The following is a 27,844-nucleotide window of genomic DNA, read 5'->3' as shown; positions in this document are numbered from 1 at the left end:
TTACTAATAAATAAATAAAAATCGGCCGATTAATCGGTAACGGCTTTTTTTTGGTCCTCCAATAATCGGTATCGGCGTTGAAAAATCATAATCGGTCGACCTCTAATATGCATATACTGAATCATATTCTACTCTATTTTTGTCAAAGCCACTTGCTCAATCTTATATTTATATATTTCTTAATTAAATGATTTTACTTTAAGATTTGTGTGTATTGTGGTGAATTGTTAGATACTACTGCACTGTTGGAGCTAAGAACACAAGCATTTCGCTACCCAAGAAGACTTGATGCTGCAATTACTGCCAAAGGTGCTTCAACAAAGTACCGAGTAAAGGGTCTGAATACTTAAGCAAATGTAATATTTCAGTTTTATATTTTTAATAAATTAGCCAAAATGTTTAAAACCTGTTTTTGCTTTGGCATTATCGGTTATTGTATGTAGATTGATGAGGAAAAAAACAACATTTAATTCATTTTTAGAATAAGGCTGTAACGTGGAAATGTGGAAAAAGTCAAGGGGTCGGAATACTTCCCGAAGGCACCTCATCTCAGCCCTAGGCATTTATTCAATCAAAACCGCAATGTGTAACAACAACAAAAAATGCTTTCTGTTTTCTGTAAAAAGAAAACACGTTTTTATTCAGATGAGTTTTCTTGGCTCCACCCAGTGAACGTTGTCTAATTAATAACATTATTGAAACATGCATTTTCATTGCTCGATTATTCACACAGAGCAGGTTTCCTGAAATGTTTTATTCTGTCTCCTTGCCATTCATCTTAGAGTTAAATCTAAGGGGCGGCAGGTAGCCTAGTGGTTAGAGTGTTGGACTAGTAACCGAAAGGTTGCAATATCAAATCCCTGAGCTGAGAAGTTAAAAATATGTCTTTCTGCGCCTCAACAAGGCAGTTAACCCACTGTTCCTAGGCTGTCATTGTAAATAATAATTTTTCTTAATTAACTGACTTGCCTAGTTAAATAAAAAAATCTCAGCTTTTGTTTTACTTCCAAAGTATGTCAAAATGTTTGTCTACTACATTTTCTTTGTACTACAAAAAAAGCCACAGAACTGGCCATTTCTGGAGCCTTTTGATTCGAAAAGGGTATGTGGTAATTTTATCAGTAACACAATGAACATTGTTCGGGATGACCGACTTCGATAATGACACAATACTGATATGATACATAGAGTCACATTGTGAGGTGGAGAAAGATGAGTAATGATAGCAGAGAAAACAGGGCCTTGCAGATAGATAGGAAAAAAAGCATATTTTTCTCTCACTGCTTTTCTGTGCTCCCTGCCTGAGGAGGCGGTGATGGATTTGCTGCTTGACTGGTCATACAGATTGGTGCCGGCGATGGATGAGGCCCTGCCGCCCAGCTAGACTCAATACACACATTTTCTCACCTTCAGAACATTTACTTTCATGCCCTCCGATTTGGGGCGAGGCAACTTCCAAAGATTCGAATAGGATCCATAAATAAACAGCCCCATCTCTAAGGCCAATCCAAACACGACACAGAATGAAATGAACCAATCCATGAGGTGTAATATGGACACTGCCACCTCAATTGTTTACTGTGTTGTCGAAATTATGGTTGCCGCCGACAGCCAAAAGGCTATTATCAAGGGTCATACAGATGTAGCTGCGGTTCGAGGCTATGACAGATTCATGGTATTTATACTAAAAAATATATATAAACGCAACATGTAAACTGTTGGTTCCATGTTTCATGAGCTGAAATAAGAGCCCAGAATGTTCTATATGCACAAAAAGCTTATTTCTCTCAATTGTTTTGCACAAATTTGTTTACATCCCTGTTAGTGAGCATTACTCCTTTGCCATTATAATCCATCCACTCTACAGGTGTGGCAAATATCAAGAAGCTGATTAAACAGCATCATCTTTGTACAGTTTTGTCACACAACACAATGCCATAGATGTCTCCAGTTTTGAGGGAGTGTGCTATTGGCATGCTGACTGCAGGAATGTCCCCCAGAGCTGTTGCCAGAGAATTAAACGTTCATTTCTCTACCATAAGCCACCTCCAAAGTTTTTTAGAGAATTTGGTAGTAAGTCCAACCGGCTTCACAACCGCAGACCACGTGTAACCACGCCAGCCCAGGACCTCCTCCACATCCGGCTTCTTCACCTGCGAGATTGTCTGAGGCCAGCCACCCGGACAGCTGATGAAACTGAGGAGTATTCCTGTCTGTAATAAAGCCCTTTTGTGGGGAAAAACGAATTCTGTTTGGCTGGCCCTGGCTCCCCAGTGGGTGGACCAAAGCCCTCCCAGGCCAACCCATGGCTGCGCCTCTGCTCAGTCATGTGAAATCGATTAATTAGGGTCTAATGAAGTTATTTCAATTAGCTGATTTCCGTCTATATGAAACTGTAACTCAGTAAAATCATTGAAATTGTTGCATGTGGCATTTATATTTTTGTTCATTATAGATGTTATCTGACACAGTCACAGAGAACAAACTGGATGTGTTGCTGACATTCATGTCACACAAGATATGCTAATAACACAAAGCCCAGAATGTCCAGTATTAGAGGAACTGTTAAGAACGCAAAAGTATTGTAAGTGAAGTCAAGTAGGATCTTTCAAGTAAGAAATAAACACAAATAAACCTTGTGTCCTTAAGCAAAACAGGCATCTAAATCAAACAGACAACTATTGAGTGTTGTGGGTATTTTTAAAATTCATTTTCTGCACATTTCCTGGTGCCCACATTCATCAGAGGCTTGCTAGCACTAGTTGTGAATGTCTCTCATTGGTTACAGCACAGTGGGACCACAGTCAACATGGATATCTGGATGGAACCAGCCCTGATCCTATACTGGAATATCATATTCCCAATCAGGGGAGGTGACTGGCTGATAGATTCCAAAGGCTATTACTTGTGTATATAAATAGTTTAAACCTAGAACTACAGGTCTGAAGCGAAGCACCTGAATACATATATTTCCCCCTTTCATTAGCTCTAGTTAGTAACAGAATGACAAAACACAGCCCTAATCCAAGTTCTAGTTACATATCGACTTGAGATAAATGTAGGTGTACAGAATTATACCTGCACTATTAAAGGCGGTTCCACTCCCAAGTGTATTTACACTGTACACAGGGTAGGGCTGTGCATCACGCTGCAGGTTGGAATCACTGCTAATTCTTTCTCACCAGATGCCAATAGTACTTCCACACAATAGTATTCATCAGTGTGTGGCCTTTCGCCAATAGCGAATCACATTTACAGAGTCCCGTCGCATATGTCGAAGGGAGAAGCAGCTTTTAACAATGCATGGTGATATGTCACATATGATGATGTGAATGGGCTGTGCTGGCTGCTTTCAATGACCCCCCAGGGGCCTGTAATCTCTGGAGCCTGTGTATAGTGTTTCCTGTCTCCTACACTCTGTACTGTTGAGAGTAGTGACCTGACATCAGGGCCTGTATTCACTAAGTATCTCAGAACAGTGTTGATCTAGAATCAGGTCCCACCTGTCCATATAATCTTATTCATTGTGATCTAAAATTCAAAACTGATCCTATATCAGCAATCCTACTCTGAGACATTTATTCATATGGGCCCAGGGTTCCCTAGGGATCACCACACCCATGTGTGGCCGCGGCCATGCCAGCTGGTCCACCCTGAGAGCTGGCACAGCCACTATGCGTGGCGGGTGGAAAGGAGCCCTCAGCCCAGGACTCATCTGTGGGCGAAATTTTAATGGGCACATTCCTCGGCTGGGGCACTGCCCCCCTGTGCCCCCTGGCAACGGGGCAAGGAAGCGTATGGCAGTGGAGCACAATGGAAGTCTTGTCAGATAGCACAGCATCAACAACAACAACAATAGTAGAAATAGTTTTCCCTAAAGCAGCATCTGCCAAAAGGCTTTCCCCAAATATAGTCACAGTCATTCAGTGTGTTCAGAGCGAGAGATAAATATTTGAACTGCATGGCTATTAAAGCATGTATCTATTCAAAACACTCCACTTTGATGTCACACATTGAAACATAAAGATCTTTCCATCTGGGCCAATATGGAGAAGAGAGGCTATGTTCACACACACTGAATTAAAGACGAGAGGGAAAACAGAGTATGAGTAAAGTTAGCATATTTTCCTCGCAGCATGTGACCTCTGCCTCAGAGCTGCACCAGAAATCAATGTTCATTAGCTCATCACAAACCTCTCACCACCACCACCACTATAACCCCACTATCAATATATGTTGGCTGCAGAAAATATTGCCATGCTCACCTCTTTAAATAGCTAGTACTTGTTCCCCTTGATGGGGGCCTAGATACTCTCATGAATGTTACTGTAGAATATGAACTGTGTTTTATGTCTTTTTTGATATACTTGTTATTGACCACAGCCCAGTGGGTTCAGTTGAAGTTTAAGACTTGTTTAGTGGCTTTTCTTGGGGTTACATGGAGGGAGGTAGTGTTGGGGTTTCAATACAGACCCGGTTTAGGGAAGGAGGCTGGGGTTTGGATTACAACCTGGTTTAAGGTAAGGGGTAGGGTTGGGTTAGGTAGTGGTCAATATGGTGGAGAGAGGAGTGTCTTGGTAGTGTATTACTTATTCTATTGTTTTCTTCAGTGATGGGTTGTCTTTTGCTTTATTGAATGTATTTCTGTCCCAAAAGGTCCAGGTGCTCGTTCATTGTTTTCAGACCAGAGATTTCGTGAAAGTAGGTGACATGGATGTATTTAGGGAGGCGGTAGGCTGCTCTTATTGCTTTGTTCTGGATTATTTGTAGCTTGTATTTCTGTTGTGTTGTGGTTTTCCAGGCGAGGGAAGAGTACTCGAAGACAGGCTTGTTGTAGCTTTGGTACACTTTCCATACAGTTATTGGCACTGCTCCGGTACTCTTCCCCCACAGGGCTTTCAGGTGGTTGATTATTTCCCCCCATGCTGTTTCAATGGTTGCAATGCGAATTGTCGACTTCATGTCAAGCTGGAAAGAGACCACCAAGAATGTAGCTGTCTTCTTAATCTTCAGATGTTGTCCATACAGTGTCAGTGTGAGTGGCAGTTTAGATTTTGTAAATGTTTATTTCACTAAAGAGGGCATATTGTGTTGTTGTTGGGTCTAGTTAGATACGCCAGGTTTTGGGCCATTTCTCAATTTTTTTTTATACAGGTCTGGAGCTTCTTAGCTGCTTTTTGTGAGTGAATGGATGATGTCCAATAGCATAGGTCACCTACTGAATTGGGACACATTTCCAACTGTAGGGGGAGGGTAATAAATATCAGACATGTAGATTGAAAACAGGTGTGGACAGGACTGCAGTTTGTGGGATCCCGGGCCTCAGGTCTGAAGGGTGTGGAGAATATGATTTGGATGATTTTTATTGTTTTAACAAAGGCCTTCTCTATGTCAAAAAGCACGGCAAGGAAAACAATGTTTTCATTAAAATCTCTTAAAATGCTTTCTGAGTCATAACATTTTCTCAGTGGTTAATCTCCCTTTTCTAAAACCAACTTGATGAATGATTTTATGTACCCTGAGAGCTGTAATAAGGTAGTAGGGGGCTGTACAGTGATTGGGGATTTTATGAACATGATGTAGTGGGGGTTTATAAGTGGCCATGGGGGGCTATTACATGGTACTAAGGGACTGTGTGCGGTAGGGGGAGCTGTGTGTGGTACTTGGGGACTGTGTGTTGTACTAGTAGGGGGCTATGTGAGCTAGCTTGTGTGAAAGGGATGAGTGTGAGTACACATAAGTGTGTGTGTGTGGTGTTCTGGGGCATGGCCGGGGGAGTGCTCGCAGCATCTCCAGTCCCAGAGTCCCTTTTTGAGAAAGAGCTGCAGGCCATGTTTCACTCTGCCTTTCTTAATGAGCCCATTCACACAGCAGCCATAATACTCCCATGATTAGAGATGATAGAACACCCATACATCTACTGCGAAATGCATATTAATGCATTCATACTGGCACACCCAGGAAAGTACGTCTACTCTACCTGCTCCGCTCTGCTCCACACAGGGGAGAAAAACTGCTTCGGGCCTGCGGTCATATAATATCTAAACCTCTAAAATAAAATGCTGACAGTATTTCAATTTAGTACATCCTCTGTGCTCCTTTTTTTAACATAATTATTATTTATGAACAACAGCCACGTATCCTTAGATCACATTCCATAGTTGTGTGTGTATACAGAAGGCAATTATACATTTCTATACTTAGCCTATGCCTGTTTTTTTCTCTCTCTCTGTTAAAGTCTACAGTGGAGTAATTTCATTATGCTGAAAATACACATTTTCACGCACTCTACATCATGTATTTTCACAATTACAACACACCAGAGAAAGATATATGTGATTAAACTATACGGAGCAATGATCTGAGACAATCACAGCTTGTTTGCAATGACAGAAGTGTGATATAAACAGTTACTGATTACAGATATGTGTGCAGAACTGAGACGAATCAACACAAAGCCACCAGTTCAACATGATCTGGCACTTACCTGAGAGGTGTACTTCTGGGCTTGGGCTTCTCTGCTGCCTGAGAACACAATAACACAGCAGAGACAGAGTCCTGTTAGGTGCTGTACAGTGCAGAACATGCAGTATGTGATGTAGAGTGATACCCATCTCTCTATACCACTAAGACATCAGCACAAATAGCCCTGAACTGGGGGAAGGATAAAAGGAGGGATGAATCACGGCCCTGGATGAAAGGACGTAGCTTGATGATGAATACAGATAGGCACTCAAACACGCACTTTCCTCTTCGTCTGTTTTGTCTGTTTATACCCCTTCCCTTTGAATGGAGGAATGGGAATGATTAAAAGAAGCAGTGAGTTGTCCACTGCTCGATCAATGCTGTCTGGAGGCAAAAACAACTGTGTGATTTAATAGGACTGGGGAGTTTTAGAGAACTACGTAGGCCTGTTACGGTGACCGTATTACCGCCACACCGGCAATCACGAATCATGACCGCAGTCAAATTCCACGGGACCTTTTAGTCACGGTAACTTGTCTTCTCCAAGCTCGGATGCTGCTGATGGTCATTAGTAGCCTACAAAACGTGCTAACTGCCTGGTACTCAGCACTGTATTGTCCCTCTAATCACTCTGACATAAATGCAAATGAAATCAAAAATCAAACCAAACACTTAATGAGAGTTCATGAGCTCATGTTGCGCAACATTTCTATAGGAATTGTGTGATTGTGTGGGAAAACAGAGATTTGAATGCTTCTATTAAAAAGAGGATCCCATCAGCTTTCTACATGCTGGCCCTACAATATTTATTTGTCAACTTTCCTAATATTAAGCACATTGCTTCGCTAAACAATAGCAGCATAGCCTACCTGGCTGGCATGAAAACGAACCGTGAGAAAAGGGCCCTCTATTCGCTATATAGGTGACATGTGTTTTATCCCCCTGCCCCTGTTCTGAGACAGGTGCATGATAATGGTCCATTCTCATTCAAAACTAATTTCATATATACAGTACCAGTCAAAAGTTTGGACACACCTACTCATTCACCTACTCATTATTTTGTATTATTCTACATTGTAGAATGATAGTGAAGTCAGCAAAACTCTGAAATAACACAAATGGAATCATGTTTGTTAAAAAATATGTTATATTTAAGATTCTTCAAAGTAGCCACCCTTCACCTTGATGACAGCTTTGTACACCCTTGGCATTCTCTCAGCCAAACTGCAAATTAGCTAGAATGTGCAGTTTTTCTAGCCGGCTCCCATTTTGGCTGTAGTATTGTGGCGCGCGAGAATGAGAGCACGCACTTCGTTATTTATCTCCGGTAATGAACATACTATTCTCCGTCTTAAATATGATCATTTATTTACATATTAGGGTACCTGAGGATTGATTAGAAATGTTGTTGACTTATTTGGACAAAGTTTATTGGTAGCTTTTGAGATTCATTTGTATGCATTTTGAATGAGGGAAACCAGTGTATTACTGAATCAAGCGCGCCAACTAAACTGACTTTTTGGGGATATAAAGAAGGACTTTATCAAACTAAATTACCATTTGTTATGTAGCTGGGACCCTTGGGATTGCAAACAGAAGAAGATCTTCAAAGATAAGTGATTTATTTTATCGCTATTTCTGACTTGGAAAATGTCTGTAATGCTTTTGTGTGCGGGGCACTGTCCTCAGATAATCGCATGGTAAGCTTTCTCCATAAAGCCTTTTTGAAATCTGACAGAGTGGCTGGATTAACAAGAAGTTAAGCTTTTAAATGATGTAGGACACTTGTATTTTGATGAATGTTTAATATTACGATTTTGTATTTTGAATTTGGCCCATCGTGGCCCATCGTTCGTCATAACGAGGAGAACAAGGCGCAGCGTGAGATGAATACATTCTTCTTTATTTAAACGAAGAACACTAAACAAACTAACAAAAATAACAAAATTAACGTGAAGCTATAAACATCAGTGCCTACATGCAACTACACATAGACAATAACCCACAAAACCAAAATGGAAAATGGCAACCTAAATAGGATCCCCAAACAGAGACAATGTTAAACAGCTGTCTCTGATTGGGAACCAATTCAGGCCACCATAGACCTACATTTACCTAGACAATACCAAAACCCCATAGATATATAAAAAACCCTAGACAAGACCAAAAACACACATACCACCCTCGTCACACCCTGACCTAACCAAAATAATAAAGAAAACAAAGATAACTAAGGTCAGGGCGTGACAGTACCCCCCACCCCCCGGGTGCGGACTCCCGGCCGCAAACCTAAACTTATATGGGACGGTCTGGGTGAGCATCTGACCTCGGTGGCGGCTCTGGTTCTGGACGCCGCCACGCTTCTTTACACTGAGTCCGCTCTTGTAGCACAGACCCGTAGATCATCGTCGGAGGCTCTGGACTGAGGAGCCTCGCCGTAGGCCCCGGGCTGGGGACCCTCGCTGCGTGGATCATCGCTGGATGTTCTGGACTGGGGACCTTCGCTGGGGACCTCGGACTGGGGACTGTCGCTGGAGACCCCGGGCTGGGGACCGTCGCTGGAGATCCCGGCCTGGGGACCATCGCTGGAGACCCCGGGCTGGGGACCCCGGGCTGGGAACCGTCGCTGGAGACCCTGGACTGTGGCCCGTCGCTGGAGGCTCTGGACTGTGGCCCATCGCTGGAGGTTTCGGACTGTTGCCCGTCGTTGGAGGTTCATATCGTCGCCGTTCCTCTATTCTCCGGTATTTTTCCTCGTATTATCGCCGTTCCGCTTTCGCTGCCATTATCTCCTCCTTAGGACAGCGATACTCCCCCGGCTGTGTCCAGGGTCCTGCTCTATCTAATATCTCCTCCCAGGTCCATTTCCCCATTAAGTGCTGTTCCTCCTTTTCACACTGCTTGGTCCTGGTTTGGTGAGTTATTCTGTCACGTTCGTCATAACGAGGAGACCAAGGCGCAGCGTGAGATGAATACATTCTTCTTTATTTAAATGCAGAACACTAAACAAACTAACAAGAATAACCAAATGAACGTGAAGCTATAAACATGAGTGCTGACATGTACAGCAACTACACATAGACAATAACCCACAAAACCAAAATGGAAAATGACAACCTAAATAGGATCCCCAATCAGAGACAACTATAAACAGCTGTCTCTGATTGGGAACCAATTCAGGCCACCGTAGACCTACATTTACCTAGACAATACAAAACCCCATAGATATACAAAAAATCCTAGACCCAAGTCAAAAACACACATACCACCTTCGTCACACCCTGACCTAACCAAAATAATAAAGAAAACAAAGATAACTAAGGTCAGGGCGTGACAGTGCACTCCGATTTCACCGGATGTTGTCGAATTTGATCCCGCTAGAGGGATTTCCGCACTAAGAGGTTGTCACGACTCCGACCGAAGGACACTCCCCTTCCCGTTCGGGTGGCGCTCGGCGGTCGTCATCGCCGGCCTACTAGCTGCTACTGATTATTTCCTCCCCCTCCTTATGTGTTGATTGTGTGCACCTGTTTTGAGTTAGGTAGTAGGCTTTATTAGTCAGCCGGCCCGCAGGGTTCCTTGTGCGGGATTAATTATTGTGATCGTCTGTTTGGTGTACTTATGTGCATGTCTATTGGGTTTTATGTTTTCCCATTTTGTGGGTTTTCCCTGGACGGTTTAAGTCCCCCTGTTTGGGGCATTTGTTTGTTCAGTACGCCCTGTGTTTTTGTGAGGGTTGGCTTATGTTCAGCGTTTGTGTCAGTGCATTAAAATAGCACTCCCCTGAACTCTCTGCTTCCTGCGCCTGACTCCTCACCCACTACACTCAGACCGTTGCAGAATCCCGCACCTGCTGGAATGGATTCAGCAGGAGCAACAGCCACTCCCCTCCCATCGATGGAAGAGAGGGTTCTACATCACACCACCGTTCTCCATCGGATTGGAACGGCGATGGATCTGGTGATGGAGAGAATGGACCGATGGGAGAGAAGCGGTCTCCTCTCTCCACCTTCGGCCCCTCCTCCTCAGGACTCCCCATCTCCCGACTCCAGCACCCTCCGTCTTAAGCTCCCAAGGGTCTATGATGGAACGGCAGCAGGGTGTCAGGGGTTCTTACTCCAGCTAGAACTGTACCTGGCCACCGTCAGACCTACTCCCTCGGGAGCGGAGAGGGTGAATGTCCTCATTTCCTGCCTCACGGGTCGTTCTCTGCAGTGGGCAAATGCAGTTTGGAATGGCCCAGACTCAGCGAAGGAGCACTACCCCGAGTTTTCTCGCCGTTTCCGCGCCGTGTTTGACCATCCTCCAGATGGCCGAGCGGCGGGAGAACGACTATTCCATCTCCGGCAGGAGAAAAGGAGCGCCCAGGATTACGCGTTGGAGTTCCGTACCTTGGCAGCAGGATCCGGGTGGAACGACAGGGCCCTTATCGACCACTACAGGTGTAGTCTCCGGGAGGACGTCCGCAGGGAGCTAGCGTGTCGGGACACCGCTCTTTCTTTGGATGAGCTAATTGACATGTCCATCCGACTGGACAATCTGCTGGCGGCCCGCGGGCGTTCGGAGAGGGTCCTGTGTGTTCCACCACCCAGCACCTCCACTCCTGTTCCGATGGAGTTGGGAGGGGCTTTGCCGAGGGGTACCGGAGGAGGAGGCTCCCTCTGCACCAACTGTGGTCGGAGAGGACACACGGCCGATCGGTGCTGGGGGGGTCCGTCTGGGAGTCGAGATGGCAGGCGGAACATTTCTCGATCACCCCAGGTGAGTCAGCACCAAACTCACCCAGAACCCCTGTTGGTCACATGTTTGTCTTGATTTTTTTCTTAACTTTTTCCCCTCTTCCCAGCATAGGGCGCTAGTCGATTCAGGCGCAGCTGGGAACTTTATGGATCGCGGACTTGCTATTAAATTAGGTGTTCCGCTTGTGCCGATAGATTCTCCCTTTCCTGTGCACTCCCTAGATAGCCGGCCATTAGGGTCAGGGGTGGTCAGGGAGACCACAATCCCACTGGACATGGTAACGCAGGGGAATCATAGGGAGCGTATCAGACTCTATATTATTGATTCGCCTGCGTTTCCAGTGGTGTTGGGGATTCCCTGGCTGGCCCGGCACAATCCCAAAATTTTGTGGAGACAGGGGTTCTCCAGGGGTGGTCAGAGGAGTGTTCTGGAAGGTGTCTGGGAGTTTCCGTCGGTGCCACCTCGGTGGAAAGTCCAGACCAGGGTCCCACAGTGTGCATTCCCCCCGAGTATGCCGATTTGGCAATCGCTTTTAGTAAAAAGAAGGCGACTAAATTACCACCACATCGACCGGGAAGGGATTGTGCGATAGATCTCCAGGTAAACGCTGCGCTTCCCAAGAGTCACGTGTACCCATTGTCCCAAGAGGAGACGTTGGCTATGGAGACATATATCACGGAGTCTCTGGGACAGGGGTACATTCGGTCCTCCATTTCACCCGTCTCCTCGAGTTTCTTTTTGTGAAGAAAAAGGAGGGAGGTTTGCGTCCTTGTATTGATTATAGAGGTCTAAATGCCATCACAGTGGGGTTCAGCTACCCACTACCTCTCATTGCTACGGCAGTGGAATCCTTTCAGGGAGCGCAGTTCTTCACAAAATTGGATCTCAGGAGCGCGTATAGCCTGGTGCGTATTCGGAAGGGAGACGAGTGGAAAACCGCATTTAGTACCACATCGGGCCACTATGAGTACCGTGTCATGCCGTATGGGTTAAAAAATGCTCCAGCCATTTTTCAATCCTTTGTAGACGATATTCTCAGGGACCTGCACGGGCAGGGAGTGGTTGTTTATATCGATGACATTCTGATCTACTCAGCCACTCACGCCGCGCATGTGTCTCTGGTACGCAAGGTGCTTGGTAGACTGCTGGAGCATGACCTATACGTCAAGGCTGAGAAGTGTGTGTTCTCCAAACGAGCCGTCTCCTTTCTGGGTTATCGCATTTCCACCTCGGGGGTGGAGATGGAGGGTGACCGCAGTAAGGCCATGCGTAATTGGCCGACTCCAACCACGGTAAAAGAGGTGCAGCGGTTTTTGGGTTTTTCCAACTACTACCGGAGGTTTATCCGGGGTTTTGGCCAGGTAGCGGCTCCAATTACCTCACTGCTAAAGGGGGGCCCGGTGCGGTTGCAGTGGTCAGCGGAGCGTAACTATGATGTGGGGGACCGGGAGTTGTTAGCGGTGGTCAGGGCTCTGAAGGTGTGGAGACACTGGCTTGAGGGGGCTAAGCACCCCTTTCTCATCTGGACCGACCACCAGAATCTGGAGTATATTCGGGCAGCTAGGAGACTGAACCCGCGGCAGGCAAGGTGGGCCATGTTTTTTACTCGATTCCGGTTCACTTTATCATATAGACCGGGCTCCCAGAACGTGAAGGCGGACGCACTGTCCCGCTTTTAAGACACGGAGGATAGGTCCACCGAACCTACTCCCATCCTTCCGGGATGGATCCGTCAATGTTGAGGGATTTCCATCGCCTCCATCCGGATCGCCCTGCGCCTCGTCCTCCGGGTCGACCTCGAGGCCGGTGTCGGCGCGCTGCGGGAGCCACGCGTCAAGGGGGGGGTACTGTCACGACTCCGACCGAAGGACACTCCCCTTCCCGTTCGGGTGGCGCTCGGCGGTCGTCATCGCCGGCCTACTAGCTGCTACTGATTATTTCCTCCCCCTCCTTATGTGTTGATTGTGTGCACCTGTTTTGATTTAGGTAGTAGGCTTTATTAGTCAGCCGGCCCGCAGGGTTCCTTGTGCGGGATTAATTATTGTGATCGTCTGTTTGGTGTACTTATGTGCACGTCTATTGGGTTTTGTGTTTTCCCATTTTGTGGGTTTTCCCTGGACGGTTTAAGTCCCCCTGTTTGGGGCATTTGTTTGTTCAGTACGCCCTGTGTTTTTGTGAGGGTTGGCTTATGTTCAGCGTTTGTGTCAGTGCATTAAAATAGCACTCCCCTGAACTCTCTGCTTTCTGCGCCTGACTCCTCACCCACTACACTCAGACCGTTACAGAGGTTTTAATCGCTTTACAACCGGTGTAGAGCCTAGCTGGCATACATAGGTTGCAGTTGAGTTTCAAATGCAACTTTATAATAAAGCATTACATGCAAAATAGCATTTGCTGTCACATTTGAGAATGGTGTTTTCCCACTAATTGATTGCATTTTGGAACATCAAATCAAATCTTGTTGGTCACATAGACATGGTTAGCAGATGTTATTGTGAGTGTAGCAAAATGCTTATGCTTCTAGTTCTGACAGTGCAGCAATATCTAACAAGTAATCCAACAATTCCACAACAACTACCTAATACACACAAATCTAAGTAAAGGAATATATAAATATATGGATGAGCAATGACATAACATCATAGGCAAGATGCAATAGATGGTATAAAATACAATATATACATATGAGATGAGTAATGCAAGATATGTAAACATCATTAAAGTGGCATTATTAAAGTGACTAGTGTTCCATTTAAAGTGGCCAATGATTTTAAGTCTGTATGTAGGCAGCAGCCTCTCTGTGTTAGTGATGCCTGTTTAACAGTCTGATGGCCTTGAGATAGAAGCTGTTTTTCAGTCTCTCGGTCCCAGCTTTGATGTACCTGCACTGACCTCGCCTTCTGGATGGTAGCGGGGTGAACAGGCAGTGGCTCGGGTAGTTGTTGTTCTTGATGATCTTTTTAGCCTTCCTGTGACATTGGGTGCTGTAGCTGTCCTGGAAGGCAGGTAGCTTGTCCCCGGTGATGCGTTCTGCAGACCGAACCACCCTCTGGAGAGCCTTGCGGTTGTGAGCGGTGCAGTTGCCATACCAGGCGGTGATACATCCCAACAGGATGCTCCCAAATGTGCATCTGTAAAGGTTTGAGAGGGTTTTAGGTGACAAGTCACATTTCTTCAGCCTTCTGAGGTTGAAGAGTCATGTTGTGCCTTCTTCACCACACTGTCTGTGTGGGTGGACAATTTCAGTTTGTCTGTAATGTGTACGCTAAGGAACTTAAAACTTTCTACCTTCTCCACTGCTGTCCCTTCAATGTGGATAGGGGGTGCTCCCTCTGCTGTTTCCTGAAGTCCACGATCAATTCCTTTGTTTTGTTGACGTTGAGTGAGAGGATGTTTTCCTGGCACCACACTCCGAGAGCCCTCACCTCCTCCCTGTAGGCTGTCTCGTATTTGTTGGTAATCAAGCCTACTACGGTTGTGTCGTTTGAAAACTTGATGATTGAGTTGGAGGCGTGCATGGCCACGCATTCATGGGTGAACAGGGAGTACAGGAGGGGACTGAGCACGCACCCTTGTGGGTTCCCTATGTTGAGGATCAACGAAGTGGATATGTGGTTTCCTACCTTCACCCCCTGGGGGCGGCCCATCAGGAAGTCCAGGACACAATTGCACAGGCGGGGTTGAGACCCAGGGCCTCAAGCTTAATTTTGAGCTTGGTGTTCAATGCTGAGCTATAGTCAATGAACAGCATTCTTACATAGGTATTCCTCTTGTCCAGATGGGATAGGGCAGTGTGCAGTGTGATGTGAGAGGCCCCGGTGCACAACTGAGCAAGAGGACAAGTACATTAGAGTGTCTTGTTTGAGAAAGACGTCGCACAAGTCCTCAACTGGCAGCTTCATTAATTAGTACCCATAAAACACCAGTCTCAACAGTGAAGAAGCAACTCCGGGATGCTGGCCTTCTAGGCCATCTATCCACGGTTTCTGGTTAGGGTAGATTTTAATAGTCACAGTGGGTACAACATCTCCTATACACTTCCTTATAAACTCACTCACTGAATCAGCGTATACATCAATATTATTCTCTGAGGCTATCCGGAACATATTCCAGTCCACGTGATTGGTCAGACCAGCGTTGAATAGTTCTTAGCATGGGTACTTCCTGTTTGAATTTCTGCCTACAGTAAGGGAGGAGCCAAATGGAGTCATGGTCAGATTTGCTGAAAGGAGGGCGGGAAGTTAGAGTAGCAGTGATCCAGTGTTTTTCCAGCGCTAGTGCTATAGTCAATATACTGATATAATATAGGTAGCCTTGTTCTCAAATTTGCTTTGTTAAAATAACCAGCTACAATAAATGCAGCCTCGGGATGCATGGTTTCCAGTTTGCATAAAGTCCAGTGAAGTTCCTTGAGGGCTGTCATTGTATCGGTTTCAGGTGGATATACACAGCTGTGACAATAACTAAAGAGAATTCCCTTGGGAGACAACATATCCCGAGAGAGCCATGATTTCATGAAATATAGTATGTTACAATCCCTGATGTCTCAGGGAAAGCAACCCTTGCCCTGATTTTGTTTACCTTGTTATCTAGAGACTGGACATTGGCCAGTAATATACTCGGAAGCGATGCGTGGTGTTCGCGCCTCCGAAGTCTGACCAGAAGACCACTCCGTCTTCTCCGGCAACGTTGTTTTGGGTCAGCCTCTAGAAACAGTTCAAATGATCTAGGTGGTTCGGACGAAGGATCCGCTTCAAGAAAGTTGTATTCCTGGTCGTAGTGCTGGTAAGTTACTCTGATATCCAATAGTTCTGTATATAATAACACGTAAGATTTTCTGGGCTAACAATGTAAGAAATAATACAAAATACTACAAAGTTTCCTAAGGACTAGAAGCGAGGCAGCCCTCTCTGTCGACGCCATTTTCTATTGCCGTGTGCACATTGTTGCTATGTGAAGAAATATGCTAATAGTTTATCAAAATTTTAAGCTAAACGTTCTGATCTGTTGCATCACCTCATTGCTTTTAAAATATTTTTTGATGTGAGTGGTTGTATTAATTCGGGATCTCTCGCATCCCACAACTGTCCCAGACTATGTAGAATACCAATAGAACAGTTCAACTTTTGTACTATGGGGGATCGTAGATTTACATAGGCTAGTGCTTTTGCTGTTCCTTAGGCCTACTTATCTTGTTGGCTGATAACAAATAAATGTCGACAGTTCTTCTAACATCTTCAATATGCGCCTTGGAATTCAATGAGAAGGATGCACGCAGTTACATCCCAGATGTGTCTGTCTTCACTAGTACCGTACTTCGAAGCTGAGATGCCTTTGAGAAGGATATGATCAGGCGACGGGCACTGGCTAATAAGAATTAAGATATCTGAAAGAGCAATGTGAGTGAGATGTGCTTCGTAGCACGCAGCAGGGAGAAGGGAATTATTATATTCAGCCCAAGGGCACAACGGTCACTGGCCGCAAAAGGCCAGTGATTTTTTGGGGGGGCATTACCGCCACACAAGGGGGTTGAAACCGGGAAAATCGAGGCATTATCAAGTGCTTGTAAAGTTGTGAATTATAGACTGATGAAGTGTGTGCAGCCTGTGCAAGAAACATTTTTCAAAACATCATTGGAGTCGCATCATGCAGCCTTAGAATGTATTAAAAATCAAACATACAGTAATAGCCCAACGTTTGTATCACAATAAAAGTTGCATAAATAACTCTATATTAAGCATTTAGGAGGACCTGTTCCTTTGCTAACCACTCAACACAGAATAGCCGTGTGTGCACACTCCCTCAGAAATCGTTTGGAGAAAATATCCTTTCTATTTTATTCATCAATGTTTATTATCTATGCATAGTCACTTTACAAATGGTCTCGACTAACCTTTACCCCCTGTATACAGCCTCGTTACTGTTGTCATTTTCTTGTGTTACATTTTGATGAGATTTTTTTTTACCTTAGTTTATTTAGTGAACATTTCATTAACTCTATTTCTTGAACTGCATTGTTGGTTGAGGTCTTGTAAGTAAGTATTTCACAGTAAGGTCTACACCTGTTGTATTCATCGCATGTGACAAATAAAAATGTATTTGATTTGATTTGTATTCTTCATACTATAAAATTATTTTAAAATAATGCCACAGGTTTCTAAGCACATCCTGTGTGCTAAATAAACTAGTGTAGCCCACATCCATATGGCATAGCCAGATCAGGGCCTAACACAAGGACAACTCAGAGTATACTATTCTGTTCATCTGAAATAGACTACATTTTCTTCATATCATGTTTCTTTAGACCTATCTCAAATAAATAATGAATTTATTGTGATGGTGTAGGCTATATTATATAAATGGATCTATTAGACTTTTTAAAATGTAGATGTTCCAAATATCTGCATCAGTGGCTTGTAGGCTATGCGTGGAAGCCAGGAGATGCAAAATGTGTTTATGTTAATTAACAGTTAATTACCATGAGACTGGCAGTTATTTGCTTGACAATCACCGGCTGACAAAACTTCATGACCGCCACACTCCTACACCTACTATAGTAGCAGAGAGGCTTTGCATCGAATCAGCATTTCCACATTTAAAGTAGGCTACATGTCCACATACAGAATATAATACTTGTTACATTATACATTAGTAGGAAAGGTCTTGCTACTAAGCTATGGATTTCCATAGGCTTTGATTTGAACCTACATCACTGACACCTGACACTGATTTGAAGCACAGACAGGTGACAGTAATTTAATACTATGAGGATTGTTTGTTCAGCCCCCCTCCCCTTTTTCCCAAACGTATTCCCTATAATAGAACAACAACACATTGTAACACACAAATGAACATTAAAGTGTTTCCTCTCCGATGACAGTTCAGTGGAAATCAATTACACATGCAGACAGACACAAGGGACCGTAGCATGCCACTTCACAGTGAATGAAGGGTGCACAGGGAGATGAGTGTCACTGCTACATCTGTAGTCCTGAAAATATGATGTAGCCCACAATGTGGGGGGGAATACAAAAAATAAAAAACATTGGTGTCAAGTCCTCTTTGAAAGCATATTCATCCGCTTAAATAGTGTTTGAGCAAGGTATAGAAATAAAACCCCTTGGCACCGACAAGTAGTGAAGCTGTTGGCCACCACAACCTGTCCCGACTACCACCAGGGCACAGGCAGGCCCACAGCCACACACTGGCCAGGCAGGCTAAGTTTATTGCTGTGACCATTGATCTGTGTACAGTCCATTTATCATTCATGAAAGGAGCCAGTGATCTTCACAGTATATTAGATGAAACAACTCAGATCATCTGTCAACTGCTCTCTTATTGCTGTTTCCCTCTCCACAGGGATTTGGGCTGCTTCCATCCTTCTTCCCCATTCGCAGGTTGCTAGGCAACGCAGCTGGGGGCATGGCTGCTAGTGTGTTTGGCTCGGCGGCGGCATAGATACGCACTCCAGCAAACTGTTTTAATGGCTGCTGGGGCTTTTTTCATGCTTATGAGCTGTCTTTGGGCATTCGTTTCAGGGGTTGTGTGTGTGTGTGTGTGTGTGGGAAACTCAGAGGGTGGTTATCGCTAAGGAGGAGGAGAAGGGAGAGGGGAGGGATGGGGCTGTGCCGGTGTCATTTTTGTGACTACCATTAGATTTGCCTAAAAAGGCCAGCCATGACCAAGTGCTTATCTATATAACCAAGAGTAATTACAACACAGCTCAAAGCAAGATGTTCATGAAATTGACACAAAAGGAATTCCACAATATTTAAGAATACTTCATTGTGGCAAGCAAGGAGAGTAATGCACTGCTATTGCATTTACTGGTCCATTGCCTGTAGAGAGGACAATATCTTTCCAAAAGTGATGTATGCCACACAGTGATGTATCCCCCCAATTTGTTTTCAACCTGAATATTCAACTGCTGGGTGATTGAGAAGCATTAGCTCTGTTGTGAGATTAGTCTTACAGGGAGGGCAGAAAGGTCTGTTTTAAATTAGCTCATTCTAATACTAGTAGTTGATGATTTCAGGATTTGAGACATCAGATGAACAGGTCTCTTCACTCACTCATCCGCCTTCAGATTCATCAGCTCTATCTCCACTATCTCTTAACAAATTATGTCATTGAACTTCGATAACCCTTGTTAAAATACTATCATTAGTTTCCCCCCATCTATGGTGATCAGTCACAGCAGTATCCTATTCATTCTGGGTAGGGGGGCTGTTTTATCATTGAGAGAAAGCCGGCTAACATAAATAAAGACACCACTGTTTGTGATGACTAGATTTATTCTTAATCCACCAGGACATCTGAATGAAAATATGGCTGTTGATTTAGGGGAGAATGTTTTCATTTCGTTGGCCCTTTCACTGCAGTCATTTTTGAAGAAACTAGGCAACACAACCCCGACTAATTGACCACAGTCCTCAATGATCCTCTGTGCTTCTGCAGAACTAAGCAATAGACCATTCTCACAAATTTGTTTTAAAAAATCCTACAATTCATACACAGCTAGAAAATCTCCAGTGAATTCTGGTAGACAAAGAGGAGCGGGAAGGAAGTGCTTGCATAGAGAAAAAGGAGGAATGCATGAACAAAACAGGGTTGAGGTGTTTCTAGCTGATGAATAGCACCAGGTAGCTGAATAACAGTGAGGTCAGAGGTGCTAGCAGCTCCAGCAGTCCAGGCACAGCAAACCCCCCTGCCCCCTCCTAGCCCCCCTCTCCCATCTGAGAACCACACCCCTTCCCCTCAGTGCCAGGTGATTTGTCTGAGGTAGGGCTAGGCTGACCTTTTTATTCTATCTACTGTCATAACTGCACCAAAGCTGGACTGAGAGCAACACACAAGAACAGGAGAGAAGGAGAGGGAAAGGGACGAAAAAAGAAATCGAGACAGTGTGTGTAGAGGAAAATATGGAGAGAAAGAGAGGAGAGAGAGAGAGGGATGAGAGAGTGAAAAAAGAGAGAGCCTGGGCTGATGCTAATTGCTTTAGATACAGCACTATGTGGGCACTGGGAGATAGAAGCAGCAAAATTACTGCTGCAGGTTCTCCCCAGCCCCCTCCTGCTTCTCTGTCAAAAATATATTAATTATACCTCCTCTCTCCACTGCCCTGAGTCACATGTGCTGGAGCATGCTGATCCACTGTGTCTGGCACTCACACTGGGGCTGTGTGTGTGTGTGTGTAAGTGTTTGTTTTTCTGTATGTGTGTGGGTGGGGGCGGGGGGGTTAAGCTGGTTGCTTATATAAGGACAGGATGTGTTTTTTGTTTTTATCTGTATTGTTGTGCATGCAGAGGACAGGGGAGGAGGGGGACCAAGCAGACTAGTGTGTGTTTATTTGTGTACAGACACTGCTGGTGTACTGCAGGCGATGACAGTGTGATAATGTACCATGCACTCATTTGCAGTAAGCCACTTATAAACACACAGAGATGCAAATGCATTTCACACACATACTGTACAGCACGCCACACACACACACACACACACACACACACACACACACACACACACACACACACACACACACACACACACACACACACACACACACACACACACACACACACACACACACACACACACACACACACACACACACACACACACACACACTAATATGGGAGTGCAGTGCTGTTGTTAGAGCGATATTAGAGCCCTGTATTCACTGAATGAGTATGATGGCCTCAGTGTTTAATAACTATTATTAAACTACCATCCGGTCGAAGGTCCTGAATGGATGATAACTATGATCAAAATACAAAAGAAGCACAATGAGAGCCATTTCGAATGAACTAATCCAATAGTTCCTGCTGTGTTATTTTCTGGCTCAGAAAAACATCATATAAAGAGATACAGTATACTGTACATAGAAGGGTGTTGATGAATTTTACCTGTTGATCAGTGTCCTCTTCGTCACTGCTGATCTTCAGGTCATCCTCAAGCATTCTGCAGAAAGACACAGCACCAGTCAGGTCAAATAGACAGCTTCAGGTCACCAATTTATGTACTAATTTATTCAACAAACTTATACTGAGGTCTCCTTTATCATCCACCTCTCTATTTTGGGATTTTGCTTATGATAAAATATGAATTAAATGAATAACCCTTTAATAACAATTCCCCATATAAAGTCAAAACATATAGTACTGCTCGAAAGAACTGGAAAGAACTTATATATTATTCAAATCAGTGCATGTAAAAGGTCTTTTTTTTTATTGGGACACTAGCACAATACTTTTTAGGATGATGTGCCATTATTTACAGAAGAGCAAAATGTATCTCTCCATAGTGAGGTTTGGCATTACTCTACTCTCTGTTATATATACCATCTTTCAATGCAATTCAACATTGAAAAAAAACGTCCAATCCCGTAGCTTGCTTCAGACCATAAACTATCAAAAAGTGTTTTCAGAAAGAATGATGTCATCTGACAAATGGTTATGGGGTGTGATGACATCATAGTAAAAACACAATAAAACCGGGCCAGCAGGCAGGCTAGCAGCGAGCTAGCGCTTAGCAACCTACATTTCTACATAGAGTGGCTGACTGGCCCGGAGTGTCTAACACAACATGGCTGTTAAAAAATAACCCAGGCGGGGAATTTCCCCCTCAGTTAGAACAATAAAAGGAGCTCTATGAGAGAGGGAAATGTGTTTAAAGTTTACTTTTCTATGACCTAAGCTGTCGTGCAGCATCTTAGATTGGGCAGAACTTTGAACAAAACTGCCAGTCATTAACCTGATAATATTTAACAGATGTCAGGAGAAGAAATTTTTGCAAAAACACAAAACCAGGTGGCTGAGGTGGACGCTTCCAGTGGGTTTGCACTCAGTTGGAGCGAAGCTGGGGGGAGTAATGTCTGTATGTACATGCATGTGTGAGTGTGTGTGTGAGTGTGTGTGTGAATTTGAGAGAGAGACGCAGAAGAAAATAGAAACAGAGAAAGAAAGAAAAAGAAAGAAAGAGGGAGGGAGAAAGAAGAGAGGGACAAACATGGTCTATTTCATTTGAACTCCTCTCCAGCCAGTCTGGATAATCCAGCCTTTAATTGGAGACAAATCAATAGTAGGAAAAAGCACACCTATAAATGCACCTGAACAGTGTACACTGCAGCATCTTACCCACAGCCCTATTCACTCTAGGAGGAGAGGCGTGGTTATACTTTTCACTTTTATGACACCCCAAAAGACGTGTATAAAAACGATACCCTCTTAAAGAAGTCCTGAAGACCCTATAAATGATGAACGTAGGTTCGGTGCACATCTGTTTGAAACATTGATAGACCTCCGATCCAAACGAACTGCTTGAAAAATAATTAGCCCCAGGACATCTCCCTCTGTCAGGAAACCACAGATACGCAGTTGCAACAACATATCAGGACTAACAGGACTTTATAATAAATACCTTTGAGGATAAATAATAGATATAGACTGTTTCAGCCTGAGAGTGAGACAGTGTTTTTAATGGACTAATTAATCACTTTGCTAAATTAACTTTCAAACCACAAGGAGGACAAGGAGTTAAACTGAGTTTTATATTATTTTAACTTGAATATAAACACTTTGGCAGCACAGCTAGAAGTGAGCTCACAGAAATATTCACCTCATTAAAATTGGCACACCATGAGATATAGAGACCCAATCTGCATTAAGTCATTTAATAATTTTTTTTTAAAACCCCTTCTTTCCTACTTGGCATTAGTTGAGTGTATGCTTAAGGTTTGACGTTTTGGCAAACATATGTGTTCTTTTACAGGCGCTCAAAGCACCTTGATAAACCTGAGTGAAGCGCAGTCTAATGATTTAAAATAGGATTAGAGTCAGCTCTGGTGAAGCCTTGAGAAATAATGTGATTTACAACATCCTATCTTACTACCAGGACCATTAACATGGAAACAGAATTACCAACCCACACCATGTCTTTTTCACTGAAGCCACCCATGAGTGAGGCTCATTTGAATTGTGTGGTTGGCACTGGCACTGTTTCGTCCTGTTCCTTTGCTTTTACAAAAGACACAGTACAGGAGTGTCTAGGTCAGGGTAGAAGTGTCTCGGGTAGGTCAGGAGTGTCTAGGGCAGGGCAGGAAAGGGCAACGGGAGGGTCAGGAAGGGGAAGATTAGTCAGGGCAGCAGGGCAGTTCAAGGGGTGAAGGGAGGAGGGGTGATAGGGGGAGAGAAGAGAAGAGGAGGGGTGGGGAGGGGAGAGGAAAATAGAGATGAGAGGCCATACAGAGCTGAAGAGGGCAAGCCCAGACTAGAGCAGCACAGCTGGTGGAGTGAAGCAACACAGCAACACGCGGTGACAGAGTCTCCTGGCACTAGCCCACTAGAGAGCTAGCGTAATGATAGGGAGGGACAGGCACAGGCTGTGATCATTAGCCACCAGCTAACTCCCAATCACTACCTCTGTCTATCTGTCAGCACCCTCGGGGAAAATCTCTCTCCACCCTTCCAGCCTTTCAGAATTCACATATACTGGAGACAAACTATGATAAGTCTTTAGAAATACTACATATTACACAGACAAATGTTCAATAATTGTTGTGATAAGTAACTATGATACTCTGAATGAACTGGATGCTGGAATTTTGATAAGGTATTATATATTATTTTAATGTACTTCATATTAAGTAATGTGGATATCAAGAGTGCCCACATGGCTTCAAATGTTTTTATTGCATTACCTTGTGAAAATCATGTGTGACTTGAGCATGTCTGACTGACATGACAAGCTGTCGAGAAAATAAAAGAAACCACCAAAACACTTTCTCAGTAAATCGTATAAACGTGGTAAATGGCGGTTGTCCGAGGCACTACAGAAAAGCATTCTAAACATATCTAATCACCAATGTCCTGATGTTGACATTTCTCCTGAACACAGAATTAAACTGTTTGTCACTGAGTGTAGTACATGTCAATGTGTCACTGATACATAATTGCACTCATCAACAAGACCACTCTCTTGGGCACTGCAGTAACCCTCCCTCCCCTTACTGCCCACTGTATTACTGTTATTATTCCCCTGCATGCTCTCACGTTATTTTTAAATGGAGCGAAAGGGCTGCTAGATTGGCATTTAAGAGTGACCCTCCGTGTTTTCAGTTTGATGGCAGAGGTCGACTTTGTTAAGCGTATAGACCACTGCTTTTTCCCATTTAGCTAGGTGGGCTGGAAGCTCCACAATAGCTACATCTCTGTCCTGTCTATTTTTGGGCGCGAGGGAGGCATGTCACCACTCACCAGGCAGCTGGGGACCATGGGAGTGTGACCCACCCTCCTCAGAGAGCTTCTGGAGGTGGAAGATGGGGAAGGGAGGAGGGTTGTACTGTACACCCTGGGATGTGACACTTCACCGGGGGATGACTGACACCCCTGAGCCTCTATCCTTCCACGTCCCTGGTACCTGGTAACTAACTCCATGGTACTGTGCCAGGAGACAGACACATCGCCATGATGAGGGAGGCCATGCGTCATCCCAGAGAGAGACAGCATCATCTCAGGGGTATCAGATATGTGTGTGTGTCAGAGGGGACATACAGTAACTGACTCTAATATCCCCTACAGTGACAGCTCTGTCACTGTCGAGCTGTACTGTCATAGTGAGAGAGAGATAAATGAAGGAGAGGGTTAAATTTAGATGCTATATTTTACTGTTGTGTATGTGGGTGGTTGTGATGATGACAGGGTTAATTTTGGGTAATGCAATGGTTCTTGTGATTCCCTGATGCTGTGTTAGACAAGGACAGGAAGGAGTGGCTGAGGGGAGGGGAGATACATTAGGCTTGTTAAGTTTCCCCTTAGAGGCATAAGAGAACATTTCTCCAGCCTTTCCCGTGTACCTACCATTTCTCTATTCCCTCCGGAGCGAAAGCCTGCAAATGCAGTAACTGTGGGGGCATTAAAACGAGTGTGCTTTTAAATAAGCATTCAATCCATCTCCGCGTTATTGTGTCAATCAGTTCCGAGGTACACGGAAATGCACTTGGACAGATGGAAGTAAATAAATATGCTGTGCATTACCCTAGGAGAAGTGTGTATGTTTTTCTTGTGTGTGTTTCCTTATGTGTGTGTTTGTGTGTGTGTGTGTCGAGAGCTCACATGCAAAGTGCCTGTCGTCCGCTGTGCTCCTGTCTCCTGCCCTGAGACGCTGCTTTGTTCCAGATCTGTCACTTAGAGCAGTCGTCGGAGGATCCAGTCAGCTGAGAGAGGGCCATCAACACTCCCAACATCACTACCCATGCCGTGTGTGTGTGTGTGTGTGTGTGTGTGTGTGTGTGTGTGTGTGTGTGTGTGTGTGTGTGTGTGTGTGTGTGTGTGTGTGTGTGTGTGTGTGTGTGTGTGTGTGTGTGTGTGTGTGTGAGTCTGAAGCATAGGATGCATAGGAATAAGTGAATACGAGATAAAGGGCCACGTAACGAGAGAATACTGTACATGTTTAAATGCATATGGAATGAGACTATTCTGTATTGAAGAAATGACTGTGTATACTATGAATGGGGAGCATGGAAACAGAGTTCTGGTGAGAGCTACAGGGATCAGAGGGAAAGCATCCTGAATCCTCCTCTCCTCTCCTCTCCTCTCCTCTCCTCTCCTCTCTTCTCCTCTCCTCTCCTCTCCTCTCCTCTCCTCTCCTCTCCTCTCTCCTCTCCTCTCCTCTCCTCTCCTCTCTCCTTTCCTATACTCTCCTGTCCTGTCCTTTGCTGCTCCCTCCTTCTAGTTTTCTGCCAGGCCTGCCTCTGATTTAGAGTAGGGGTTTGGCCCCTCTACACACACACACACACACACGCAGGGCCCCAGCCATACTCTGAAGCCTCGCTTTTTCTAAGCGATGGATTATTTAGATTGGCCCTGAGCCATCTACCACTCTAATTTCCGAGAGCTTGAGAGAGAGAGCTGACTGGAGTGTCACATCAAGAGGCTACGTTGACGCTTGTGATGGATGCCTTTCCCTCGTCTCCTCTGCCTGCCTGTGAGGCTCCACTCTGTTCTCTGCATTTATTTCCACCAAGTAGGAAACATCTGACTACTTCTTATTTCAAACTCCCCTGTCCTAGTCGCATATAACAAGCACTCCCCTCACCATTAAAGGCACTTGAATATATAAAGTTGGTGGTCATGAATTCCCTGCAAATATTTATCTTTAGAGTGATAGTACCAAGAACACATACAGTACGGTGACTTCCAAACAACTTACAGTAGAGAGCTCTACTTACTGTAAGTAACACTCAGGTCCCTCCTCAATACCTTATTCAATGCTTTCTGATAGTATGTTCACAGCAATTTTATGTGTGTGTTGTGATGATACTATATTACATTCATGTGGAAGGACACAGTAAACACATGGTGAGGGTACAACAAACATTATTATCCTTCAAATAACATTTCTGAAGAAAAGCATGAAAAGAGTAATTTTTTCCAAAACTCTATTTTACGAAGGGTCTTTGGTAGAACTGTGATTTGAGCAGTGGTTGTTGCCATGGCAGTGTGTATGTGTGTGTGCATTTGTGTCTGTGTGTGTGTGTGTGTTTGTGTAAGTAGTGGCGAGAGGTGGGGGGTGACTAGGAGCGCCGGAGGGGGCTGTGATGCAGTTCGGGTCCAAACACAAGGCCTCATTAGAGTCTGGAGCCTCAGCCTTCTGCCATGGCAGCCCTGCAGGCCACATGCAACCTTTCCCAAGCAAGCAAGCAGCCTCTCTCTCTCTCTACTTTGATGAATTCTACTTTGATGACTTCCTGACTTTATTTAGGTCTGCAGACCCATGTGATATAAATACTGTGAATCACAGAGCCATCACCAGGAGCCAATCAGATGGAAGCAAATGAGGCATGTTTGTTGATTGCTCCTACAGGGTTTGCTTCTTCATACTAGAAGAACTTTGTGTTATTTCAGCATGCAGGGATGTTGTTTATGATACGTGCTGAATAAAGCATTATCGGTTAAGTATGTTGAGGTCATTGCATACTTTGTGTCCTGGCTCCTCAGTAACCATGAAAACACTGGCACACATGATTGCGTTGTGAGGACAATTACTTCATGTCAACGCTACAGTGACAACACTGACAGCTTTGAAACTGACATTTTCAACTTCTCATCATATCAATGATGCCAGAAACTGGTTTCATGACACACTAAACATAAACAATGAAACATGTGAGATCGTCATAACTAAATGTGACCCGTTTCAGGAAGCTAGACGTATGTTGCACATCACTACTTCATTGGAGAGGCATTTGAAGGTAATATTACCAAAAAAACCTTTTTTTTTTCAGAAATGCCTTCTGGAACATGTAAACTTTCATGTGCCTTAATAACAAACTTGTATGCCATCTGTAAATACAAATTAAATTGTTAAATTACGAGACAGGAACCTTCCCGCTAGCCATGATTGGCTGAGAAATGGATGGGCTGGACATACCGAGAGATGAGTTTGGATTGGTCTGTCAAGTAGCATGCTTCTGTCTATAACGTGAGCTGATCAGTATGTGTAGATAAGCCCTGCTACCTCAGCTTTTTTGTTAGCCTGGAGAACTGCAAAGGTGTTGCTATTGCTCTCAACAACATCGCTACGCTGAATTTAGCAGGCGTTATAGGCAGTGGGGAAAAGTTGTGATGGAGTACATTCTGCA

The 27,844-nt window shown here is 44.4% G+C and overlaps 1 protein-coding gene across 1 annotated transcript in view; it reads right to left on the bottom strand.

Moving 5' to 3' along the window:
* The window catches only part of LOC112220462 (AF4/FMR2 family member 2-like), a 182,378-nt gene that overhangs the window by 49,432 nt on the left and 105,102 nt on the right, over window positions 1-27,844 (bottom strand). The window contains exons 8-9 of the mRNA XM_042302838.1: window positions 21,111-21,165; window positions 6,488-6,525 (exon numbers count right to left, since the gene is read on the bottom strand). Coding sequence (XP_042158772.1) covers window positions 6,488-6,525; window positions 21,111-21,165 — 93 coding nt within the window. The remainder of the gene's footprint in view (window positions 1-6,487; window positions 6,526-21,110; window positions 21,166-27,844) is intronic.

The sequence above is a fragment of the Oncorhynchus tshawytscha genome, linkage group LG21 (assembly GCF_018296145.1).
Source record: "Oncorhynchus tshawytscha isolate Ot180627B linkage group LG21, Otsh_v2.0, whole genome shotgun sequence".
In the NCBI taxonomy this organism is placed as follows: Eukaryota; Metazoa; Chordata; class Actinopteri; order Salmoniformes; family Salmonidae; genus Oncorhynchus; species Oncorhynchus tshawytscha.
The sequence above is the reverse complement of the archived record's forward strand: the minus strand, read 5'-3'. Positions and strand labels throughout refer to the sequence as shown.